The sequence below is a fragment of the Loxodonta africana genome, chromosome 8 (assembly GCF_030014295.1).
Source record: "Loxodonta africana isolate mLoxAfr1 chromosome 8, mLoxAfr1.hap2, whole genome shotgun sequence".
NCBI lineage: Eukaryota > Metazoa > Chordata > Mammalia > Proboscidea > Elephantidae > Loxodonta > Loxodonta africana.
Window position 1 is genome coordinate 118,609,359 of NC_087349.1, and position 22,523 is coordinate 118,631,881.

General features: G+C 42.2%; 1 protein-coding gene across 1 annotated transcript; it reads left to right on the top strand.

The window, feature by feature from the left end:
- The first annotated feature begins 9,309 nt into the window (after nucleotides 1–9,309).
- Nucleotides 9,310–22,151, top strand: CCDC201 (coiled-coil domain containing 201). Its single transcript, XM_064290390.1, has 2 exons — nucleotides 9,310–9,984; nucleotides 22,030–22,151. Exons 1-2 carry the CDS (start codon nucleotides 9,484–9,486, stop codon nucleotides 22,114–22,116), a joined length of 588 nt encoding a protein of 195 aa, XP_064146460.1. The 5' UTR covers nucleotides 9,310–9,483; the 3' UTR covers nucleotides 22,117–22,151.
- Nucleotides 22,152–22,523: the final 372 nt, after the last annotated feature.

Genomic DNA, 22,523 nt, shown 5'->3' on the forward strand with positions numbered 1-22,523 from the left:
AATACAGCCAGACCGCTCCTTGGAAGTGAAGATGGCAAGACTTCACCTCACATACTTCGGACACGTCATCAGGAGGGACCCATCCCTGGAGAAGGACACGGAGAAGGCACGGTAGAGTGTCAGCGAAAAAGAGGAAGACTCTCAGCAAGGTAGACTGACATAATGGCTCCAACCATGGGCTCAAACATAACAAGCATTCTGAGGATGGCGCAGGACTGAGCAATGTTTTGTTCTGTTGTACATAGGATCACTATGAGTTGGAACCAACTTGAGGGCGCCTAACAACAAAAATAACAAAATGTTCTCAAAGCCAAGAGTGGAGATGGTGAGTGGAGCCTCCTCCCCCGCTCCCCTTTTCCCCATCCCCTCTTTGGGTTACCCCTGCCATGTTGCACACAGTCTAGGCCTGGGCTCCCCCATCTGTCTTTGCATCTGAGCTTTCCTTGTTTAGATTCCTAGATGCGCAGAAGTTTTAAAGCTGGAAGAGCCCTCAGATATCATATCCTTTTACAGGAAAAAAAAAAAAAAAAACAGAACAAATGAGGGAAAAGTCAGACAAATAGTCAAATAGTAATTTTATTTTTTGAAATAATGAAAAGAATAGCATTTATTTTGGGGTCACACAATCCTGGTTCTCTAAGTACCACTAAGTGACCTCAAGGAGTTTGTCCCAGTTCTATGGGCTGCCTTCCCTTCATTAAAATGGAGTAGCAAACGCTTTGCTCTCCCGGTTGTTGGAAAGCTGAGAATATGGAGTATAAGAACAACCTACCACTGGGGGTGCATCCAGGATGGCAGTTGTTCTAGTTTCTTGGTTATCCTCTCTCTGTATTCCCAGTCCTGCTTAAGGCCTGATAGGATATTAATATAGACTTTTACCATTACTTATGGTAAGCCTTACCATTCATTTATGCAACAGTTTCCAACATGGACCAGTGAATGATCAGCATCACCTGGAAGTTGTTACAGATGCAAATTATCAGCCCCACCCAGCCCTGCTAAATCAGAAACTTGGGGGTGGGGCCCAGCATAGGGTGTTTCAACAAGGCTCCAGGGGATTCTGAGCAGCTAACATGGGAGAACTACTAAATGCTACAGTGGACGAGCCAGGGAGTAAGAAACCCAGAAAACTCACAAACCAAACCCTTTACCTTCCAGTCGATTCGGACTTATAGTGACCCTACAGGACAGGGTAGAACTTCCTCAAAGGGTTTCCAAGGAGTGCCTGGTGGATTCAAAGTGCCTACCTTTAGGTTAGCAGCGGAACTCTTAACCGCTACACCACCAGGATTTCCAAGGAACCCGTAGCAGTGGTAATTCTTTGAAGCCCAGGGGTCCTGAGTCAAGTCTCAGCTTTCCTCCTTGTAATTGTCATCCGGGAGGCGTGGTCTCAGTTGCGCCACGGATTAAGTTTTGGTGACATCCGTGAACCCCTTTAGGTTGTGATGATGCAGCAGCATCTGACACATAATACTCCACAGATTGCTTGTTGTTTAGAAGTCCATGCTCCGCCCAGTGCCCGAGCAGCCTCGCGCTCATCAGGCAGACATGGGGCCCAGGTGGGCACCACACATTTACCTGGCCTGTGGTGGGCGCGCAGGACCTCACCCAGAGCTACAGCTCCTAGCTGCAGCAGGATGGAGCTGGAGGCACAGGTAGAAAAGGGTGGGGGTCCTTGGTGACAGATGGCGGGGGAGAGTGGTGTGGGCAGGAAAGGGCAGGGCAGTGTTCTTGATCCCACCTAGAGGCACACCTCCTGGCCCAGAGCCCTCATTCTCCCTCCATCACCTCTCCTACATGTCCTGATCCCCAAGCGGGGTGTGGCAGCCTCTCCCCAGCTGGCCATGTCCAGCTCTTTGTTCCCTAGGCAGGCCCTTGGCTCCTTGGCCTTCAGGTGCTCAGAGACAGGAGGTATGATTCCCTGCCCTGGGTCCCCTAACCCTGGCATGCCGCCTTCTCCTGGGACTGCTAGGACACTAACTCCTCTGGATTCGAAGACATAACAACAGCTCTGGGCTCAGCTTCCTCTTGGGCTGTGTTCACACACAGTCTCAGGACACCCAGCAGGACCCTGGTAAGGATAATGAGATTCCAGGGCCACAGACCACATAGGTAACAGGGCAAGTCAACGTGACCCACTGCACTAGACGCAAAACAAAAAACCAATGTGCAAATTAGTTAACAATCCCCAGGTGAAGTTAAAAACTGACATTTACAACCCTGCCCTTGAGCACCAGCTGGAGAGGCTCCTCCCAGTCTGAATCCCTGTTTAACCACTTATCACTAAGCATGCACCTTGGGAGATTTACTGAGTCTTTTTGTACCTCAGTTTCTTCATCAGAAACGTAGGGATTCTTTTTAGTTTTTAAATTGGTAATAAATTCCTATGTTTTCCACACAATAAAGCATAAAACAATATACAGTGACCTCATCACCTCTACCGAGGCCCCTCCACCATCTGCAAACACTACTTTTAGTTTCTTCTCCTAGAACTTCTTTAAATTCCTATTTTTCCTCAGAGTCTACCTGAAAGTCTTTCCTTATCAGTCTGTAAGAAATATTTGCATTCTTTTTTGTAGCTGTGGAGTATTCCATTAAATGGATGTCCCATAATCTAACTGGTCCATACTGATGAAGATTTGGATGGTTTTCAATCTTCTCTTACGAAGTGATACAGTGAATAACCTTGTACACACGTCATTTCTCACACGTGTGTTTCTGTAGAACAAACTTCCAGAAGGGGAGTGGCTATGTCAAATGGTGTATGCAGTTAACAGTTGAGTGCTGCCAAGTTCCCTTCCATATCTGACATACCAGTTTCCTCACTGTCTTTTCTAAAGATTTTCATTCATACTTTTGAATTTTTATCCGTCTGGTGGATAAAAAGAAAAAAAGCACTTTGATCTCATTTTAAGCTGCATTTCTGTTGAGTGAGGGTGAGCATCTGCTTGTCACAAGGTCAGTTTTTATAAACAATTCTTTGTGCATGTTTCCATCAGGCTGTTGATTTTCCTGAATATTCGGAAAATAGGCCCTTGCTTGTCTCTGATAGGAGCTGCAGTTGGCCTTTTATCTTTTGATTTAGCATATGGTGTTTTTGCTTTACCGAAGTGTTTTTGTTTTTTTTTAATTTATTCTAATGTGTTTTTTATGACTTCTGGACTGAGTCCTAATTAGAAGAGCCTTACTCCTTACAAGTTTACAGGATTAATTTCACCCATATTTCCTTCCAATGCATTTATAGCTTTGTTGTTTACATCTTTAATCCATTTGCCATTTATCTTGGTAAATGATGTGACTTTGTCTTGGATTTTTAAAAAATATATTTCATCTGGGTAATTTATAGATTTGTAAAAAGAATTTAATCTTCAATCTCTAATAATTGAGTTTAGTGTAAAGATGAGGTAGGGACTCAGCTTTATCTTACTATTTTTCCAAACAGCTAACCAGTCAGAACATCAACATTTAATGGGGGTGGAGAGGGAAATTCTCTTTCTTAATTATTTGAAGTATCATTTTTTTTTTTTTAATAATCCAGTGTATACTTCTGGATCCTCCATCCTGGGTATATATTTGTAAAATAATACCAAATCATCTGTAGATTTTAGTATGTTACAATATTCTTTTATCAAAAGACATCAAATTATCAACATTTCATTAATTCTTAGTTAACTTTTATAAATAGGTTAGTTAAAAGTACCTCCTGATGATAAGAAAATATATTCCTTGCAGTTTCTTTTTTATAAGTGTCCCAGTCTTTCTCATTTCCATTTTTTCAGTCTGAAATTTTGGCTTCTGATTGAAGTAGAATAATTTAAAATCTTTTACAAGTGCCTACTATCCTGCAGATAAAAGGATACTCTTTCATGCTATTTAGATCTGTTTTCTTCTTTTTCTGCTTGATCTTTTGTTAGGTGCTGTGGAGTTGATTCCTACTCATAGTGACCCCATTTGACATGGTAGAACTGTCCCCTTGGGTTTTCTAGGCTGTGATTTTTAAGGGAGCAGATCACCAAGTCTTTTCTCCTGTGGAGCCACGTAACCGTTGTGCCAACCAGAGCTTCTTCCTTCATGAGCTAGCATGAATTACACTCAACTATTGCTTTATTTCTATTTCTCCTTATATTTCCCAGAATTTTCGCTCTATGACCGTTGATAGTATGTTATATGGTACAAAGATAATCTTAACACAAATGCATTTTGACTTTGATCTTTTATTACAGTGTACTTTTTGGTTTTGTTTGCTTTTTTGTCTTATTTAATGTATTTTGTTGTGGATTCAACCCTGTCTGATAATATTGACATCTTTGATTTTTTTTTTTTCCATTCGTACTTCCCCGATATTTCTTTTGCCCATTACTCCATTTTAAAACTTTTCGAAGCACTTTTTTTGTTGTTGTTTTTAGATGCATCTTATTGTATGCAGGGTATGGTTGGTTTTTGCTTCCTAATCCAATCTGAGAATCTTTAAATAGGTGGTTTATTCTGCCTGTCGTTCTTGACATAACACATGTGTTTGGCCTTTAGTTCTGGCATCTCTTAGTTATTTTTTTATGCTTTGTTTTGTTAAAAATAATCAAAACTCACTGAAATTTGAACATAAGGTTTATTCTGAGCAGTTATTCTACATGCATATAGGGAGACCATTTTGCTTCCAGAAAAAGGAAATTGCTCAAAGAAGCTAGGTACAATGGGGCTTATAAAGAGAAGAGGAGGACCAGCCATTGGCTAATCCTAATATGATTGATCAGAACCCTATCTTCCCCCCTTTACTAGATTAACTGATAACAGTTTACTTCTGGCGTAGCTGCTAACAGTTTGGCCCTCTACCCACCAGCTGCATAATGATTTTTGAGATTTAAATTAGGAGGTAATGGTTTGACAATATCCTTTTCTAGCAGATTAAGACAAATTTACATTGCTGTAGAGCAGTTTCTGGTAGGCTTCTGTAGTTCAGATCAGGCATTTTATGGTTTCATGAATAAGAAAAACCTTCAAATCAAAGTAAGATATCTGTTATTGATTTTTCTATTCAACAGTTTTAATGAGGAAATATATGATTTTCTTTCAATACTTTGTGTTTTCTCTTTGTATTGTATAGAAAAAGTTGTATAGGGGCACTCTAAAATCTGGGGTACTAGGCATGACTGAAGTGGCTTACACAAGATCTGACTTGGACTCCATTTTGTCCTGGCTCTGCTTCTGCTTCTGAGGTGACCCATGACTATTGGTGGGTAAACAAGGGAGGGGCAGCTTACCCTCAGAAATAATGTGGTTAAAAGTGGATTAACTAGTATGCAGAAAGGTGCTTACACAAGGAACTTGCCTGGCCATGTCCTTAGTGATTTACCGAAAATAACCAATCAGGAGAACTTTCTTTAGCTAGCCAATCAGAATAGTTTTTTTTTTTTACTGTTAGTTCCTGATATTTTAACATTTAAAGCCTGCCTGGCCTCTGACTGGGGGAGCACTTTGTAACTGCCTGGTTTCTCTGTGCCACCCTGACTCACTCTGTCCCTCAATAACCTCTTTTGCTTTTACTTTAAGCAGACTCTGTGATTTTGCGCTATGACAGTGTATTTTCATTCTAATGATTTAAAGGTTTTACATCTGCCTTCATTTCTCTTGTGGTTATTTCTAAGTTGGAAGTTCATATAACCCTGATTTCTGTTTATCTTTTTAGCATTTATCAATCCATAATGCCTAGTAACAATGAAACAATTCTTGGTTCTTTCTTTATTGCTTTTGTCACTTTAAATAATTATTGTAGAAATGTTAGCAGACTTAAGCATGGTCTGTGTATCGCCTACTCCTGTCTTAGTTTTTATATTATTACTTTTACCTAGAAACAGTTTCTAATATTTTCATTCTTTCACTTCTACTATAGCTTTATTTCTCCTGATACCTGTCCTAGTGAGAACACTAGAATGATGCATTGCAAAAAATTAAAACATGAATTTGAGTGAAGAAAAAAAAGACAAAATCATTCCAGGAAATGGAGAGACAAAGCCACTCAAACAAAAGGCTACAGCATGTGGTCTTGCTTGCAGCGAGAACAGTGAGGTACTTATCAGACAGAGCAAATGAAGGCAAAATGGTTTCACGTCAAGGTGATACAAGGGATTGTCAAGCTATAAACTTTCCTAACATCAATTTCTAGCCTAAAAGAAATCTTTTATTTCCTGATACAAATTGACTAAGGCAGTATTTCTAAAGCAAGCAGTGATTGATTGTAGGCGTAGTTAACCCTGTTGGAGTCCTTGAAATGTAAAAGTCTACCATTGTGTTAGGAGAGAGATTAGATTAGCTCCAACTTGAAGCCTTTTAACATGTAAACATTGCCGCTCTGGCTATGAGGGAGTGAGTTAGAGCCTAGGCATTTACTGAGAGCACTCAGTTTTCTACACTCTTTGTTCACTTTCACAGGAAGGCAACTTGTCTTTTGTAGAAGGCAGAGGCAGGCTTCAAACCTATTTGTAGCTTAATAAAATAGAATATCAATTTAAGTCTGGGATTAACCATTTCGATCATGCAAAGCAGCCCGTTTTAAGGTTTGCTTATTCACATCTAATTAATAAACATATGGAAACCCTGGTGGCATAGTGGTTAAGTGCTACGGCTGCTAACCAAAGAGTCAGCAGTTCAAATCCGCCAGGCGCTCCTTGGAAACTCTATGGGGGCAGTTCTACTCTGTCCTATAGGGTCGCTATGAGTTGGAATAGACTCGACGGCACTGGGTTTGGCTTTTTTGGTTTAAGGTCAAATTCATAAAAGCACCTAAACATACTTATTAAATTTCCTGAAGGGTTTTTTTTTTTTTTTTTTTCTTGGCTCATTTTCCTTATTTGACTTGATTTGTAGGTTTCCTTGAAGCTTAGCCTCCTCACTTGCCTGCCTGTGTCTCTTCCTTGGGAAGAGTCTTGCCCTGCCCTGCTGTTTTTTTACAACCCCCAGTGGATTCCATGCTCAGTGACTTTAATGTTCCCCTGAGAAGAGGTTGAATCTAGTCTCTCAGCCACCCTATGAGTTCAGATTCTGCTCCTGGTCTGCCCTTGGGTCTCCCTCTGCCTTTGGCTTCGTCTTCATGGTGCACTGTACCTCCAATTTGTTGTGGTAGCTGACTCTCTCACTTGCACCTTTGAGATGAGCAAAATGGTCATGCCCCACCTACAGACCAGGTTGTGGTCCTCGTTTTCCTGCCATGCCCAACCTAGGCAGATTCTAAGTGGACTGAGCTACATGCTCTCTGCTCAGAGCATCAGGTAAAGCATTAGCAAGGAAGGTGAGCAAGACAATCTCTGCTCAATTTGCGATTGAACTGAATGAAGGAGGCCCATGTTTATACATGATACCGTGGGTAAGCCAGGAGGCTGTGGCGAGGAGAGTGCTAAGGGACTGTTGAAAGCTATAGTAATCCAATGGTTTAGTGACTTTTCCAAGCTATTTTTGCAAAGACTGAATTCCTTGTTGTGTGAGTTGCTGAAGTCTCTGTTCTTTTAACTTGTGTTCAGCTAATATTGTAACACAGATTTTCTTGAATTATGAGGTTGAAAAGAAAAGGGGAAACAAGAAAGAGAAAGAAAAACAATAGGCAGGAAGGAAACAAACAAAAAGTCGCCTCTTATCAGGTTTTCAAATTGGCTCTGTGCTGGGGCCCTCCTTCAACATTTAGCCCTGCTAACCATGGGCCTAGAGATCAGCCTGAGGTGGAAGCTCGGATTTCCTCAGGTCTTCTTATCTGGGCAGGCTTCTTGCCCTGGGCATGCATATGCCTCTCCAAATTACACACTGTGTCTTTGAATGCCTCAGTTTTCCAAAGAAACTCTCATGTTTTTTGACCTTGGCCCGAATTGCCCTCTTTTGCCTTGGGCCACAGTCTTCTCAGTTTGCCTTTCAGTGCCACAGGTCATGCCCACCACTCCTCTGCCCTGAGGGACCTCTGAGAGGGATGAAACACAGACTAGCACTTTGTGTCAGTATTTTAGGTAGCCACTGGACCAATTTGAACAAACAGAATAATGTATGAAGAAGTTGTGCTGCTTTCCCTCCAGAACCAGGGATCAGGCTCCCAAGCTAGAAACCTGGCTGCTGCTTCAAGCTGGCTTCTGAGCAGATACAGGGGTATCAAAAAGCAACAAAGCTTTCCTACCATTTTGACAAGCTTTCACTTGGTTTCTATGAACCCCCAACTGTTCACCAGAGCTCTAATAAGGCTAGTTCTGACAGTTTCTGCTTGTTTTGATGTGTCTGTGAAAGGGTAGCAGTGTGGGACTTGTTATTCTGTTACCTTGGGGACATTATTCCTCGCACTTACTGAAGACACTGTAATCATTTTCCTTGCAGAAGACAGTCCTGAGAAAATGGACACTTAGATCATATAGTCATTACCCTTTAACTTTTTACTGAATTCTGGGCTCCTGTTGGTTGCTGGCTCTGTCCAGGCAATTGACATATCATTACTAATCATAGAGTATTAGCAGGCATCTGGAAATGTCATAATCATTCCATTTTTAAAGTTTTATTCTTTTGGAAAAGTGGCAGTCCCTCCTCTATTCTGTGACAATGGCTTCCTTATCAGTTTTTGGATGCAGTGGGCTGCGATGGACATTGTAACAGGAAAATGTTATTCTTGTTACCAAAAAGATAAATGCATGAATGAATTGTTCCTTTCGAGTGGGTTAAACATAGAATAGAAAATCCGTCATTGCTTTGGAAGTTACGTCAACTCTCTATACATTTGCTGGACACGCTGCAACGCTAGCTTGCAGCATGATTTAGCATATGTGTCTAAAAGATTGATGAGACATCGTTACAAAAAATAGAATTGCGAAGTCTGTTGTCACAATGTTTTGACGTGAGAAGTTCTGAAGGAACACTGCAAAGGTACATGCCTCATGGTGAAAACAAATAGGTTTGCTAAGTATAGCACCTCAATATCTCAAAAGAGGTTGTGAGTAACAGGAGAATGAATGGCTTAATCAGAGCTTTTTTTTTGGAAGAAAAAATTGGCCGTGATTGAATTGCTACAATCATAATTGGGCTTGGGATTTGAATAGTAAAGTGTTTTTTTCCAGTAATTACATCACGACTTCCTGCTAGCCGTCAGCACTAGCTGCCTGCTGTGATGGCTTGGCTTATTCAAGTACAAAAGCTGCAGCATTTTCCTACGGCTTTCTTTGTTGTTGTTTTTTTTAAATGTATCTTGAGGTGATTTAATAGACAGTTTTCGATTTTTTCCTTAAACTTTTGTTACCTGAAAATCATTTGTTCTTCCTGTCCTTAAAAAACAAACACATTTTTGACTGATGCTTAAAGTTTTGACCAAAGTAATAATAATAATAATAATGGCAAGGTGAGCACAGAATGATTGCGGTCCTGTCCTGGTCCCAGGTTAAATCTCAGTGTCTGTCATTACTGTACCTCAACACTGCACTCACCCCCCACTTCCGGTGGTGGTTGTAATTAAATGAAAATATTCCGCTTATGAAGCTGGCCCTCTGTGTTTTCGCTTTGCAGATTCCTGGGTGGAACTTGTCTGAGGGAGAGAATGCATCTCTAGCAACTGGATCACCCTTGAGAAAGCTCATAAAGCACAGCACCCCTGAAGACAGCAAGCTGAGCCACAGCATGAGGCCCCTGGGAGAGATTTCCTCCCTGAGTAATGGGGGGCGTGCGGAGGCATCCCCAATGCCTACACATTCCTTCCAGGACCTCTCATCCCACCTGACAGGGCTGAGCTTCAAAGCCTCCTTTAGGCAGAGGAGGCTGTCCACTGTCTCAGCCTCCAAGGAGTACAGTGGCCAGTTAGGGCCTGACGGGGGCCTATTAGCTCCTGAGGAAGAACCACCCACCTCCACCACATCATCCACAAAGCAGAAGAGCGTGTCTCCCCGAGCACAGAGCAGGCCTGTGGGGTGGCCTGGGATTTCCAACACCAACAGGGCTAGAAGGAATAAAAGGGACCTGAAGAAGAAGGCGGCAGTGGTAGGCTTTGCTCCTCTTCCACCCCCGTTCCGGGCCCTCGAACAGGGACTGAGGCATGCCTGAAGCTGCCCATTAAGAAAGGGAAAGAGATATTGGGAGGGCTTACAGACACCAGTGCTGTGTGAGAGATTCACCCTTCCACTGCCCTGGGCCTTGTGGACTGACACAGCCCCATCCTACAGATAAGGACAGAGGGAAAGGTTAGACAGCTTGTCAGGGTCACTCAGGACTCAGACAGGGGCTGTCCAGCTCTAGCCTGCCATCTTCCTTCCTGGCATTTGTCCCAAGAAAGTTCTCTAACCTGAGGCATCACTTTAATCCCTACATTCTCTGGATAGGATTTGAGGTTCAAAGAATGAGCCTGCTCTTTGTAAACCAGCAGCAGGTCTGGATGCCCTGACGTCAATCTTTGGCCGACAAGAATCCGAGAGCCAGCTCTGTCCAGCTTTGAGGCCTTAGCAGAAACGCTGAATGGCAGGAAAGACCTATTATGTAAATAACAGAAATTTACCTCTTCTAAAAGAAATCTGCTTCTCACCGCCCCCCCCCCCCCTTGGGTGTGTCTTTTGGTGGCTTCTTTCATTCTGTTCTGAAACCTCAAGAAGAAGGTTGTTAAATATTCTTGGTGTAGTCCTTGATTTCTGAGGGCCTCATTGAGGGCAGCTCCTCTGTCCCTCCCTGGAGCCCCTTCCTCAGCACAGGCCTTTGGGATAGCAATGCTCCTTCACTAGTATCACAGTCTCCCAACCCCTGTGGCCAGTGAACTGACAGAACAGAGGACCATCTTTACCTTTTCATTGGAAAAGATGCTTCTCTTGCACATTTCCCAGGATTACACAAGAGGACAAGTGTACCATCTTTACCACAGCACGTGGTACCTGGCAGGAATTCAGCTGTTGAAGCTGATGGGAAAAAGAAGCCCTCTGTTGGGTGCAGGGGAGATTCATGGAAGCTGGGCTGGCCTGACCTGCCTCCAGTCTCCCTGGCCTATGGCTCTGCAGGGAAACCTCAGAGCACGTAGTGTGTGTCCTCCCAGCTGGGTGCTTAGGGGTGAATGTGCAGTCACCATCTGTTAGCTTTGTACCATTAAACCGTGTAACCCCACCACCCAAAAACAAAAAACCCAGTGCCACAGAAGGGAAAATTCCCTATAGTCCCGACACTCTAACAAGGTGCTACTCCCTTTAACATATGCTCTTCAATCTTTGTCTACAGATGCCTGGCTCAGTTATACTAAGGATGAAGTAGGGATAGGAATGTAAGTGTGTGGAAAACTTTTCTTGTTTATCTACATACCACCTGTGGATTCCATCCTCCAGCATCAAATGACTCTGGCTGACCATTGTCTGCCTCCTGGATCCCTGTGTTGGTCTATTCTCTCATTTTGATAGGTTTCATCTTCCCGTCCTGGTTGGTGCAAATAGTTAAGCACATGGCTACTACCTGAAAGGTTGGCAGTTCAAACCCCTTTAGAGGTGCCTTGGAAGAAAGGCCTGGTGACCTGCTTCTGAAAGGTCACAGTCTTGAAAGCCATATGGAGAAGTTCTCTGCACATATGGGATCACCATGAGTCTCATAGTATCTTCTATTAGCTTCCTGAGAAGGGGCACGTTTTTGGAGAATTCTCCTTTGTCTTCTTTCCTCTTCACATTGATGGTTGACTGCTAACCAAAAGGTCAGCAGTTCAAATCCACCAGCTACTCCTCGAAAACCCTATGAGGCAGCTCTGCTCTGTCCTTTAGGGTCACTAGGAGTAGGAGTTGACTTGATGGCAACAGGGTTTACATTGGTAGTTTGGAGAACTTGGAATTCTGAAGGCATTGCACCACCATCTTCTGGCTCCTTTTATATAACTCACTTTCTCCACATTCCCACCCCACCCCCAGCCTCTCACATGACCCCCTTTTGTTCTTAGTGTTGCTGAGTTTCATACTGATGACATTTCATGGGATAGTTCATGCTGGGCACTCCATGGCCCTTTCACTTGTGAGTAGTTTTCATGCAGTATTCCTTTTTTTTCTCTCTCTCTCCCTCCCTCTTTTTTTTTGTTTTTTAATTGTACTTTAGGTGAAGGTTTACAGAACAAACTAGTTTCTCATTAAATAGTTAATACAAATATTGTCTTATGACATTGGTTAACAATCCCACGATATATCAACACTCTCCCCTATTGACCTTGGGTTCCATATTACCAGTTTTCCTGCCCGGGCCTGCCTTTTAGTCCTTGCCTCTGGGCTGTTGTGCCCCTTTAGCCTCGTTTTGTTTTATAGGCCTGTCTCATCTTTGGCTGAGGAGGGAACCTTGAGAGTGACTTCATTATTGAGCTAAAAGGGCGTCCAGAGGCCATGCTCTCGGGATTTCTCCAGTCTCTATCAGGCCAGTAAGTCTGGTCTTTACTGTGAGTTAGAATCTTATTCTACATTTTTCTCCAGCTCTGTCCAGGATTACTATTGTGATCCCTGTCAGAGCAGTCGGTGGTGGTAGCTGGGTACCATCTAGCTGTACTGGACTCAGTCTGGTGGAGGCCATGGTAGCTGTGGTCCGTTAGACCTTTGGACTAATCTTTCCCTTATATCTTTACTTTTCTTCATTCTTCCTTGCTCCTAAAGGGGTGAGACCAATGGAGAATCTTAGATGGCCACTCACAGTCTTTTAAGACCCAGATGCTACTCACCAAAGTAGAATGTAGAACATTTTCTTTATAGAATATGTTATGCCAATTGAGCTAGGTGTTCCCCAAGGCCATGGTCCCCACAGCCCTCAGCCCAGTAATTCAGTCCCTCGGGGAGTTTGGATGTGTCTATGGAGCTTCATGACCTTGCCTTAGTTAAGCTGTGCTGTCTTCCCCAGTATTGTGTACTTTCTTACCCTTCACCAAAGTTACCACTTATCTATTGTCTATCTAGTGTTCTTCTATCCTCACCCCTCCCCTCCCTCGTAACCATCAAAGATTGTTTCTTTTTTGGTGTAACCTTTTTATGAGTTTTTACAGTAGTGTTCTCATACAATATTTGTACTTTAGCGATTGACTTATCACACTCAGCATAATGACCTCCAGATTCAACCATGTTCTGAGATGCTTCACAGATTCATCATTGTTCTTTATCGTTGTATAATACCCCACTGCGTGTACATACAATAGTTTGTTTATCCATTCTTCTGTTGATGGGCATCTAGGTTGTTTCCATCTTTTTGCTATTGTGAACAATGCTGTGATGAACATGATTGTGCATATGTCTATTCATGTGACCACTCTTATTTCTCTAGGATATATTCCTAGGAGTGGGATTGCTGGGTCATATGGTATTCTATCTCTAACTTGCTAAGGAAGTGCCATATCATTTTCTACAGTGGCTGTATCACTTTGCATTCCCACCAGCAGTGCAAAAGAATTCTGATCTCCCTGCAGCCTCTCCAACATTTGTTATTTCCTGTTTTTTTGATTCCTGTTAGTTTGCTGGGGTGAGATGGTATCTCATTGTAGTTTCCTGAGCATTTCCTCATGTGTCTGTTAGCCACTTGAATGTCTTCTTTGGTGAAGTGTCTATTCATTTCCTTTGCCCATTTTTTAATTGGATTATTTGTCTTTTTGTTGTAGAAATGTTGGATTTTCCTGTAGATTTTAGAGATTTGTAATAGCTAAAATTTGTTTCCCAGTCTGTAGGTTCTCTTTTTGTTCTTTTGGTGAAGTCTTTTGATGAGCATAAGTGTTTAATTCTTAGAAGATCCTAGTTACCTAGCTTATCTTCTGGAGTTTGCGTATAGCTGGTTACGGTTTGTATCCTGTTAATGCTGTGTGTTACGGCCTCAAGCATTGATCCTATATTTTCTTATAAGAACTTTATAGTTTTTGACTTTATATTTAGGTCTTTGATCCATCTTGAATTAGTTTTCATGCATGGTGTGAGGTATTAGTCCTGTTTATTATTTATTTATTTGTTTATTTTGGCAGATGGACATCCAGTTTTGCCAGCACTGTTTGTTAAGAAGATTGTCTTTTCCCCATTTGATGGACTTTGGGCCCTTGTAAAAGATCAGGTGACTATAGGTGGATGGATTTACATCTGGGTTCTGAATTCTGTTCCATTGGTCAAGGTATCTGTTGTTGTACCAGTACCAGGCTGTTTTGACTACTATAGCTGTATAGTAGGTTCTGAGGGCAGGTAGTGCTAGTCCTCCTACTTTATTCTTCTTCAGTAGTGTTTTTTTATCCAGGGCATCTTCCCTTTCCATATAAAGTTAATGATTAGTTTTTCCACCTCTTTAAAGAATGTTGTTGGTATTTGGATTGCATTGTATTTGTAAATTTCTTTTGGTAGAATTGTCATGTTCACAAAGTTGAGTCTACCTATCCATGAGCATGGTATGTTTTTCCATTTACGTAGATCTCTTTTGATTTCTTGCAGTAGTGTTTTGTAGTTTTCTTTGTATAGGTCTTTTACATCTCTGGTTAGATTTATTCCTAAGTATTTTATTTTCTTAGGGGCTATTATAAATGGTATTGTTTTCCTGGCTTCCTTTTCATCATTCTGTTTATTGGTCTGTAGGAATCCAAATGATTTTTGTATGTTTAGCTTGTATCCTGCTACTCTGCTGAATCTTTCTATTAGATTCAGTAGTTTTCTTGTGGAGTCTTTTGGAGTTTCTATGTATAGTATATCATCCGCAAATAGGGACAGTTTAACTTCATTATGGATTTGGATGCCCTTTATTCCTTTTTCTTGCCTTATTGCTCTAGCTGGAACTTCCAACACAACGTTAAATAGGAGTGGTGATAAAGGGCATTCTTGTCTTGTTCTCGTTCTCAAGGGGAATGTTTTCAGCCTCTCTCCATTAAAAATTATGTTGGCCATTGGTTTTGCATAGATGCCCTTTATTAAAAAAAAAAAAAATTTTTTTTTTTTTTTTTTAGGTTGAGAAATTTCCCTTCTATACCTATTTTATTGAGAGTTTTTATCAGGAATGGGTGTTTGGACTTTGTTGAATGCCTTTTCTACATCGATTGACATGATCATGTGATTATTTATGTGGTGGATTATGTTGACTAATTTTCTAACGTTGAACCCTCTTTGCATACCTGGTATGAATGCTACTCGTGGTGTATTTTTTTTTTTTTTTGATACAATGGTGAATTCTATTGGCTAGAATTTTGTTGAGAATTTTTGCATCTATATTTGTGAGAGATATTGGGCTGCAATTTTCTTTTTTTATGGTGTCTTTGCCTGATTTTTGTATAAGGGTTATGCTGGCATCATAGAATGAATTCAGAAGTATCGCTTCCCTTTCTATGTTCTGAAATAGTTTGAGTAGTACTGGTGTAAGCTCTTCTCTGAATGTTTGGTAGAATTCTCCAGTGAAGCCACCTGGGCCAGGGCTTTTTTTTTTTGGTGGGGCGCTGGGGGGCGGGGAGCTTTTTAAATTATCTTTTCAATCTCTTTTTATGGATCTGTTCAGATTTTCAACATTATTTTGTGTTAGTTTGGGTAGGTAATGTGTTTCTAGAAATTTGTTCATTTCTTCTAGGTTTTCCAATTTGTTGGAGTATAGCTTTTCATAATATTGTTATGATCCTTTTTTTTTCTTTCAGTTGAGTCTGTTGTAATGTCCCTCATTTAATTTCTTATTTGGGTTATTTGTGTTCTCTCCTGTTTTTCTTTTGTCAATTTGGCCAGTGGCTTGTGGATTTTATTGTTCCTTTCAAAGAACGAACTTTTGGATTTGTTGATCCTTTCTGTTGTTTTTCTACTCTCTATTTCATTTATTTCTGCTCTGATCTTTATTATTTCCTATCTTCTGGTGGCTGTTGGCTTTTTTTGCTGATCTCTATTTGCTCGAGTTGTGATCTCTATTTGCTCGAGTTGTATAGCTAATGATTTTGTCCCTTTCTTTTTTGATGTGTGCATCTATTGCTATAAGTTGACCTCTGAGGACAGCCTTTGCTGTGTCCCAAGGGTTTTGGTATGATGTGTTTTCATTTTCACTTGACTCTAGGAATTTTTTTATTCCATCTCTGATTTCTTCTATTACCCAGTGGTTTTTAAGCAGGGTGTTACTCAGTCTCCATGTGACTGATTTTTTTTTTTTTTCCTACTCTTCCTGTTGTTAATTTCTACCTTGACGGCATTGTGGTCAGAGAAGATACTTTATCTCAGTGTTTTGAATTTTGTTGAGGGTTGCTCTGTGGCCTAAGATGTGGTCTCTTCTGGAGGACGTTCCATGTGTGTTGGAAAAGAATGTGTACTTTGCAGTTGTTGGGTGGGGTGTTCTATATATATCTATGAGGTCAAGTTGGCTGATCGGTGCCCTTTAGCTCTTCTGTATCTTTGTTGAGTTTCTTTCTAGGTGTTCTGTCCTTTACCAAGGGTGGTGCATTGAAATCTCCTATTATTGTGGAACTGTCAATTTGTCTTTTCAGTGCTGTTAGAGTTTGTTTTATGTATTTTGGAGCCCTGTCATTGGGTGCATAGATGTTTATTATAGTTATGTCATCATGATGGATCATCCCTTTAATCATTATATAGTGCCCTTCTTTGTCTTTCATGGTGGATTTTAAAGTCTTATTTTTTCTGAGATTAGTATTGCCACTTCTGCTCTTTTTTGGTAGCTCTTTGCTTGATATATTTTTTCCATCCTTTGATTTTTAATAAATTTACATCTTTGTTTCTAAGGTGTGTCTCTTTTAGACAGCATATTTATGGGTCCCTTTTTTTTTTTTTTTTTTTTTTTATCCATTCTGTCACTCTGTCTCTTTATGGGTGCATTTAGACCATTTACGTTCAGTGTAATTATTGATAGGTGTGAGTTTATTGCTGTCATTTTGTAGGCTTTTTTTTGTGTGTGTGTGATGCTGATGTTTTCTTTGTTACTCTTACTCTCCTGTACTGAATTCCTTTTGTGTGTGGACCTTTTTTTTTTTTCATTTGTTTTTGTAGATTTTGTGTGTGTGTGTGTGTGACTTTATGTTTTCTTCTTTATTTTGATGAGTAGGTTTGTTAACTTCCTTTGTGGTTACCTTGAAGTTTATGCTTATCTTCCTAGGTTTGAACCAGTCTATTGTTACTTGGTATTGCCTTGACTTTCTCTCCATTAGAAAGTCCTATACCTACACCATTTATTCCCTCTTTTATTTTTCTGACATTGTTGTCATTTATAGATTAACTTCTCTGGTTCTTGTCGTAATTTTTTTTTGTTTGTTTTGGATAGTCTTTGAGAGTTCATTTCCTAAGTTGGTATCCAGCTGGTACAATTTTGTGTCCTAGATTCAGGCTATGGTCTGTTGGTGTTTGTTCTCAAACCAAAGGACTCCGTTTAATAATTCTTGTAAGTTTGGTTTGATTTTTACGTATTCCTTTAATTTCTGTTTATCTGGAAATGTCCTAATTTCACCAACATATTTGAATGAGAGTTTTGCAGGATATATTATTCTTGGTTGGCAGTTTTTTTTTCTTCCAAGGTTTTATGTGTCATCCCATCGCTTTCTTGCCTGCATGGTTTCTGCCAAATATTCAGAGCTTTGTCTTATTTTTTTTCCCCTCTGCATGTGACTTTGTTTTTCTCGAGCTGCTCTCAGGATTCTTTGTCTTTAGTTTTAGCAAGGGTGATTATGATATGCCTTGGTGATTTTCTATGATATGTCTATCTTATGTGGGGCTCGTTGAGCTTCTTGGATGGTCAGCTTTTCATCTTTCATGATATTAGGAAAGTTTTCTGTCAGCAATTTTTCAATGATCCTCTCTGTGTTTACCATTTTCTCCCCCTGTTCTGGAACTCCAATGACTCAAAATTTTTGCTTTTGATTGTATACCACATCATTCTCAGGGTTTCTTCATTTTTCCTCATTCTTTTTTCTGATTTTTCCTCACACAAAATTGTATCTAAGTGTTTTTCTTCAATTTCGCTGATCCCATCTTCCACTGTTTCAAATCTGCTTCTCATCCTTCTCTGACAATGTCCGTTTCTGAAATCTTATTTTTTATCTTTTGGGTTTCTAATCGTTGTTTTTGTATGATTTCTAGTTGTGAATTTATTTTGGCTTTTTCTTCCTGAATTCTTCCGTTTTTTGTCTGTATTTTCCATGAATATGTGCACTTTCTATGAATTTGTCTATTTTTTCCTCATTTTTGTCTGTTTGCTTCAACTCTTGAATAGCTCTGAATATTAAAGACTTGAAATCCCTATCAGGGAGTTCTAGTGCCTTTTCTTCTACTGGAAAGTCATCTGGTATTTTATTTGGATGTCTACTGGAACCATCCTGTCCTTTTTTTTTTTTTTTTTAATATGTTTTGATATTGTCTGCTGTCTTCGGCATATCTTTATTAGTTACTTGTTTATTGATTGTAGATTTGTTTGTTTCATCCTGTTTTTTTAAAATTTTGTTTATGTCTGAGCAGGCAGGCTGTGCATTCTTTTTGTTTGCTTGTCTGTGGGCATGATACTTTTCACCTCTTTATCCAATGGGCAGGGCCAGTCACTCAGCTGTGGTGCATCAGGGCAAGTCCAGCTGAAGGGGAGAGGCTAGGGTGGGTTGTTTGTGGCATGTACTAGGGCTGATAGGGAGAGCTGGGAATCAGTGAAGGGCAGGTTCCAGTAGGCTGTGCCTGTGCTGCTCGGGGGTGTTGATGATCAGGCATGGTGCAGGTAGGCAGGAAGGAGGTGGGAAGTTGTGATGTGTGGAGCAACATGGGTATAGCAAAGAAGAGAGAGAAGAAAGAGAAACCAGAGCCAAAAACAATCAAAAATAAATAAACAAAAAAAAAGAGTGCTAAGGGAGCTTGTCATTGGAGTGGAGAGACAAGAAACTGAGAAATGGAGAAAAACAGAAAGAAAAAAAAAGATAATAAATAAAAATTACAAAAAAAGAAAAGACCCCAGGGATCCCACTGGTGCAGCTGCGAAGACCAGGAAAGTGGCTCCCAGGCTGTGCAATACAGCCTAGCTAGAAGGGGCTCCCAAGCCACAAAAAGAAAAAGAAACCAAACAAACAAAGTAAAACGGAACAAAACAAAGTGGGAAAAAAAAGTCAATGCCCCCAGGGAATCCCACTGACATGGCTGCACAGACCAGGGAAGTGGCTCCGAAGCCAAGCAGTACAACCTGCCTAGAAGGGGCTCCCAAGTCACAAAAAGAAAAAGAAAAAAAAACAGAACAACAACAAAAAGGCTCCAGGGAATCCCACTAGTGTGGCAGTGTGGTCCAGGGGAAGCAGTTCCCCAGCCAAGTGGCACTTCACAACCTTTCAAGAAGAACCAAAGCTGGCACACAGAGCCAGGTGTTTGAGAGAAAGGAGTGGGAGGTTGTGAGAGGCAGGGAGGAAAGCAAAAGAAGCAGAAAAGAGCAACACACAAATGGCACTGATGGCACCAGCCAGTGTGGGCAGGGCGAATCCAACTGGCACGGGTCCTTCCAGCCTATAGACTGCAGCCAGAGAGAAGTAGTGGAGGCCAAGGGTTGTGGGGAAGAAGGGTGGGGTGGGAAAGCTTATATCACTGGTTATCATGTGTTCTATCTTCTGCTGGAAGCTCCGTGAAGCTGCTTTCCTGTACTCCCTGTCCACCAATCTCCGATGTGTGCAGGGCAAATCCAAGCAGCACAGACCCTGCTCTTCCTGGACGGCCAAGCTAGGAAGCAGTGGATGCCAAGCAGCAGTGGGGAGAAGGGTGGGGGGTGGGAAAGCATGTATTGCTCGTTACCAAGTGCTCTGCCTCCTGCTGGGAGCTCATGAAGTTGCTTTCCCATACTCCCTTCTGCCGATCTTCAACAGGAGTCCAAGATGGCAAATCCAGCTGCGTTAGCTGATAGAGAACCTCCACACATATCTCTCCTCGCCCCCTGTTTTCTGTCAGTTTCTTATTCCATTTGGTGGTTGGCTGACTTCATTATCTCTTCATTTGATGCTTAGGGTTCCAGGACTGACGTTTGTCTCTGTCTTACTTAGTTTTTCAGGTCTTTGCTGTGGAGGGACGACGTAGTACTTGTCGGTAGTGCCATGTTGGCTCTGCTTCCTCATGTACTATTTATAGTTTTAGACTCCATTTTCTCTATTCTCTCTATGTAATTCTTGGTAGGTAGATGTTAGACATCCTGGATTGATTCTCTTACATTTTATTTTAAATTTCCTATCTTGCCTTTTTACACCACTATTTAGGACCGTTGCTTGGTTCTAAGGAACCCTAGTGGTGCAGTAGTTAAAGGGCTCAGCTGCGAACTGAAAGGTCAGCAGTTTGAATCCATCAGCTGTTCCACAGAAGAAAGATATGACAGTCTGCTTCTGTAAAGATTTACAATCCTATGGGGCACTTCTACTCTGTCCTATAGGGATGCTATGAGTCGGAATTGGCTCAACAGCAGTGCATTTGGGTTTGGTTCTGTTTTATCTTCCAAGGTTTTATACCCTGATTTTATCTTCTCTCCTATTCCAGGAAGTTCCTTTGTTGTAGCCCTTTTTCCTTGTTTCCTTGTCATTGCTCACCCTTCTGGAGGGATAGGCCGTAGGGTGGGTGTCTCTGACATTCTATATGCTGTGTTTGCTCTGGTCTCATGTTTGCTTGCCTTTCATATGGGGAGCAGGGCATTACACTGCTACTCAGAACTTCTGCGTGCCATTGCATAGGCAGCCATGCCACAGGGGGCAAGCTGATAGGTTGCCTTTTCACTGTCTGAGACCTACCTGTGCTGATAAATCTCTTGCTGGTCAGTGTCCCTCAGATGAATTTCCTTGCTCTTCCTGGCAGAGGGATAAACCTGGCAGGAGTGTTCTGGGAGCTGAAGAAGGGAAGAGACCTGCCGTTCTCCTTGTTGGGTATACATTTTCACAAACCCTCCAATTTCTAGTGTAGCACCCCACCTGCCCCCAGCTATGCCTGGTGTCCCCAAGACAAGCAGTGCTGCTACTGGCCCATGTGGCAGCTGTATGCACACTGAGACAACTGTCTCTTCCTTGAGGCATCTTACAGCTACCTGCTAGACAATCATTATGACAACTGTACAGATCTCTGATGGTTGTGATCCGAATGGTGTCTCCTGCATAGCCTGCATGACTATGACAGTGGCCTGAGCTACTCTGGCCCAGCATCCCCTGAAGTTTGACCTCTGACTCCTGCTGACATTCCCCCCATCCTGCAGTCTCCAGCCTGTCTGGCAGTGATGCCTGGAGCTTGTGGCTCCTCTGACCCTAGGAGCTAGTTGCTCTTGGTCCCCCTCTGACCAGGCTGAGGTTTTCAGCCCTTGCAGATCTGCTGAATCAGGTGCTGCTCACCTGTTCACATTCCACCCTGCACTACTGACACTGCTCTTCCTCCTCGCTTCTATTTTTATACCCTACTGTGGTGTGTGGGAGGTGCACTGGCCAAAGGTGGACCCATCCTGCCTGAGCAGCTCACTCCAGCCACATTTCCCTTCTCCTCTCTCCAATCTCATCCTTTCTGGTCCACCCCAAGCAGCCTTCCAAGCACCTGAAATCCCTCCAGGGCTCCCTGGGTCCTACAGAGCATTCGACTTGTGATATTGTTTACGCATCAGGATTGCTCCTACCCCCCCATCTCCCATGAGCAGTCTGGGGTCCCCCTTGGTTCTTTTCTGCTGCAGCTGCTCTACAGGGGGCCTCTCTGGCAGAGCTGGGCTCTAGAGGACAGTTGGGAGATCATTTGCTAGAACTAAGCTTTGCAGACATGTGTCCACAGGCCCCTGATGTTCCTCCTCCACGTACGTTGTTCCCACTCCCTCCACTCCCTCAGGCCACCTGCTTTCCCTCCATGCCCTTGTCATTGGGCATGGCTCTCTGGTCTGGTCCTTGTCACACTCGTTTTACACACTCAGCTGCCTAGCTCCTGTACAAGATTTGGCCCACTGGACATACACTGACTCAGGTTTGCGGTCACTGTGCCTGGCAGTGCAGTGCATGGGGCTTGTAGGCTGACCTGATCCAAGGTTGGTGGGGTGAATTTTCTCCTCCCAAGCAAGCTGGACATTGGAAGAGTTGGTCTCTAATAAAGACACATGTTCCTATGGGGTAGACTCTATTCTCAGAACTGCTTTTCCTTTCAACAGATGGAGAGAGTGAGGCAGTGGGAAGCCCGCCTGCTTCAGAACATTGAAGAAGCTGTCCATTATGAGCTAACCATCGAACCTGAGTGAGCACTTCCCCACAATAAAGTTCATTTGCTCAGAAACCCTGTTGTCTGGGCCTGACTCAACCTCCAGTAAACACCAGCTCCTCTCAGGGCTCTTTGGAGTCAGCCTCCACAAGGCCCACTCACTGCCCCTCTCACGTCAGAGGTGAGGTGGGGGAGGAACTGGTCAAAGACTTTGTTACTCAGGTTGTAAATGTGGCTCTCAGAGGTGCCCACTGAGGCAGAGAGGAGAAAGCTGGAAATTAAAAGAAGATTGGAATTTGTATGTTCTTTAATTTGAAGGGGAGCCCTGGTGGTGCAGTGGTTAAGAGCTGGGCTGCTAGCCAAAAGGTCAGCAGTTTGAATCTACCAGCCACTGTTTGGAGATCCTATGGGGCAGTTCTAGTTTGTCTGGTACGGTCACTATGAGTT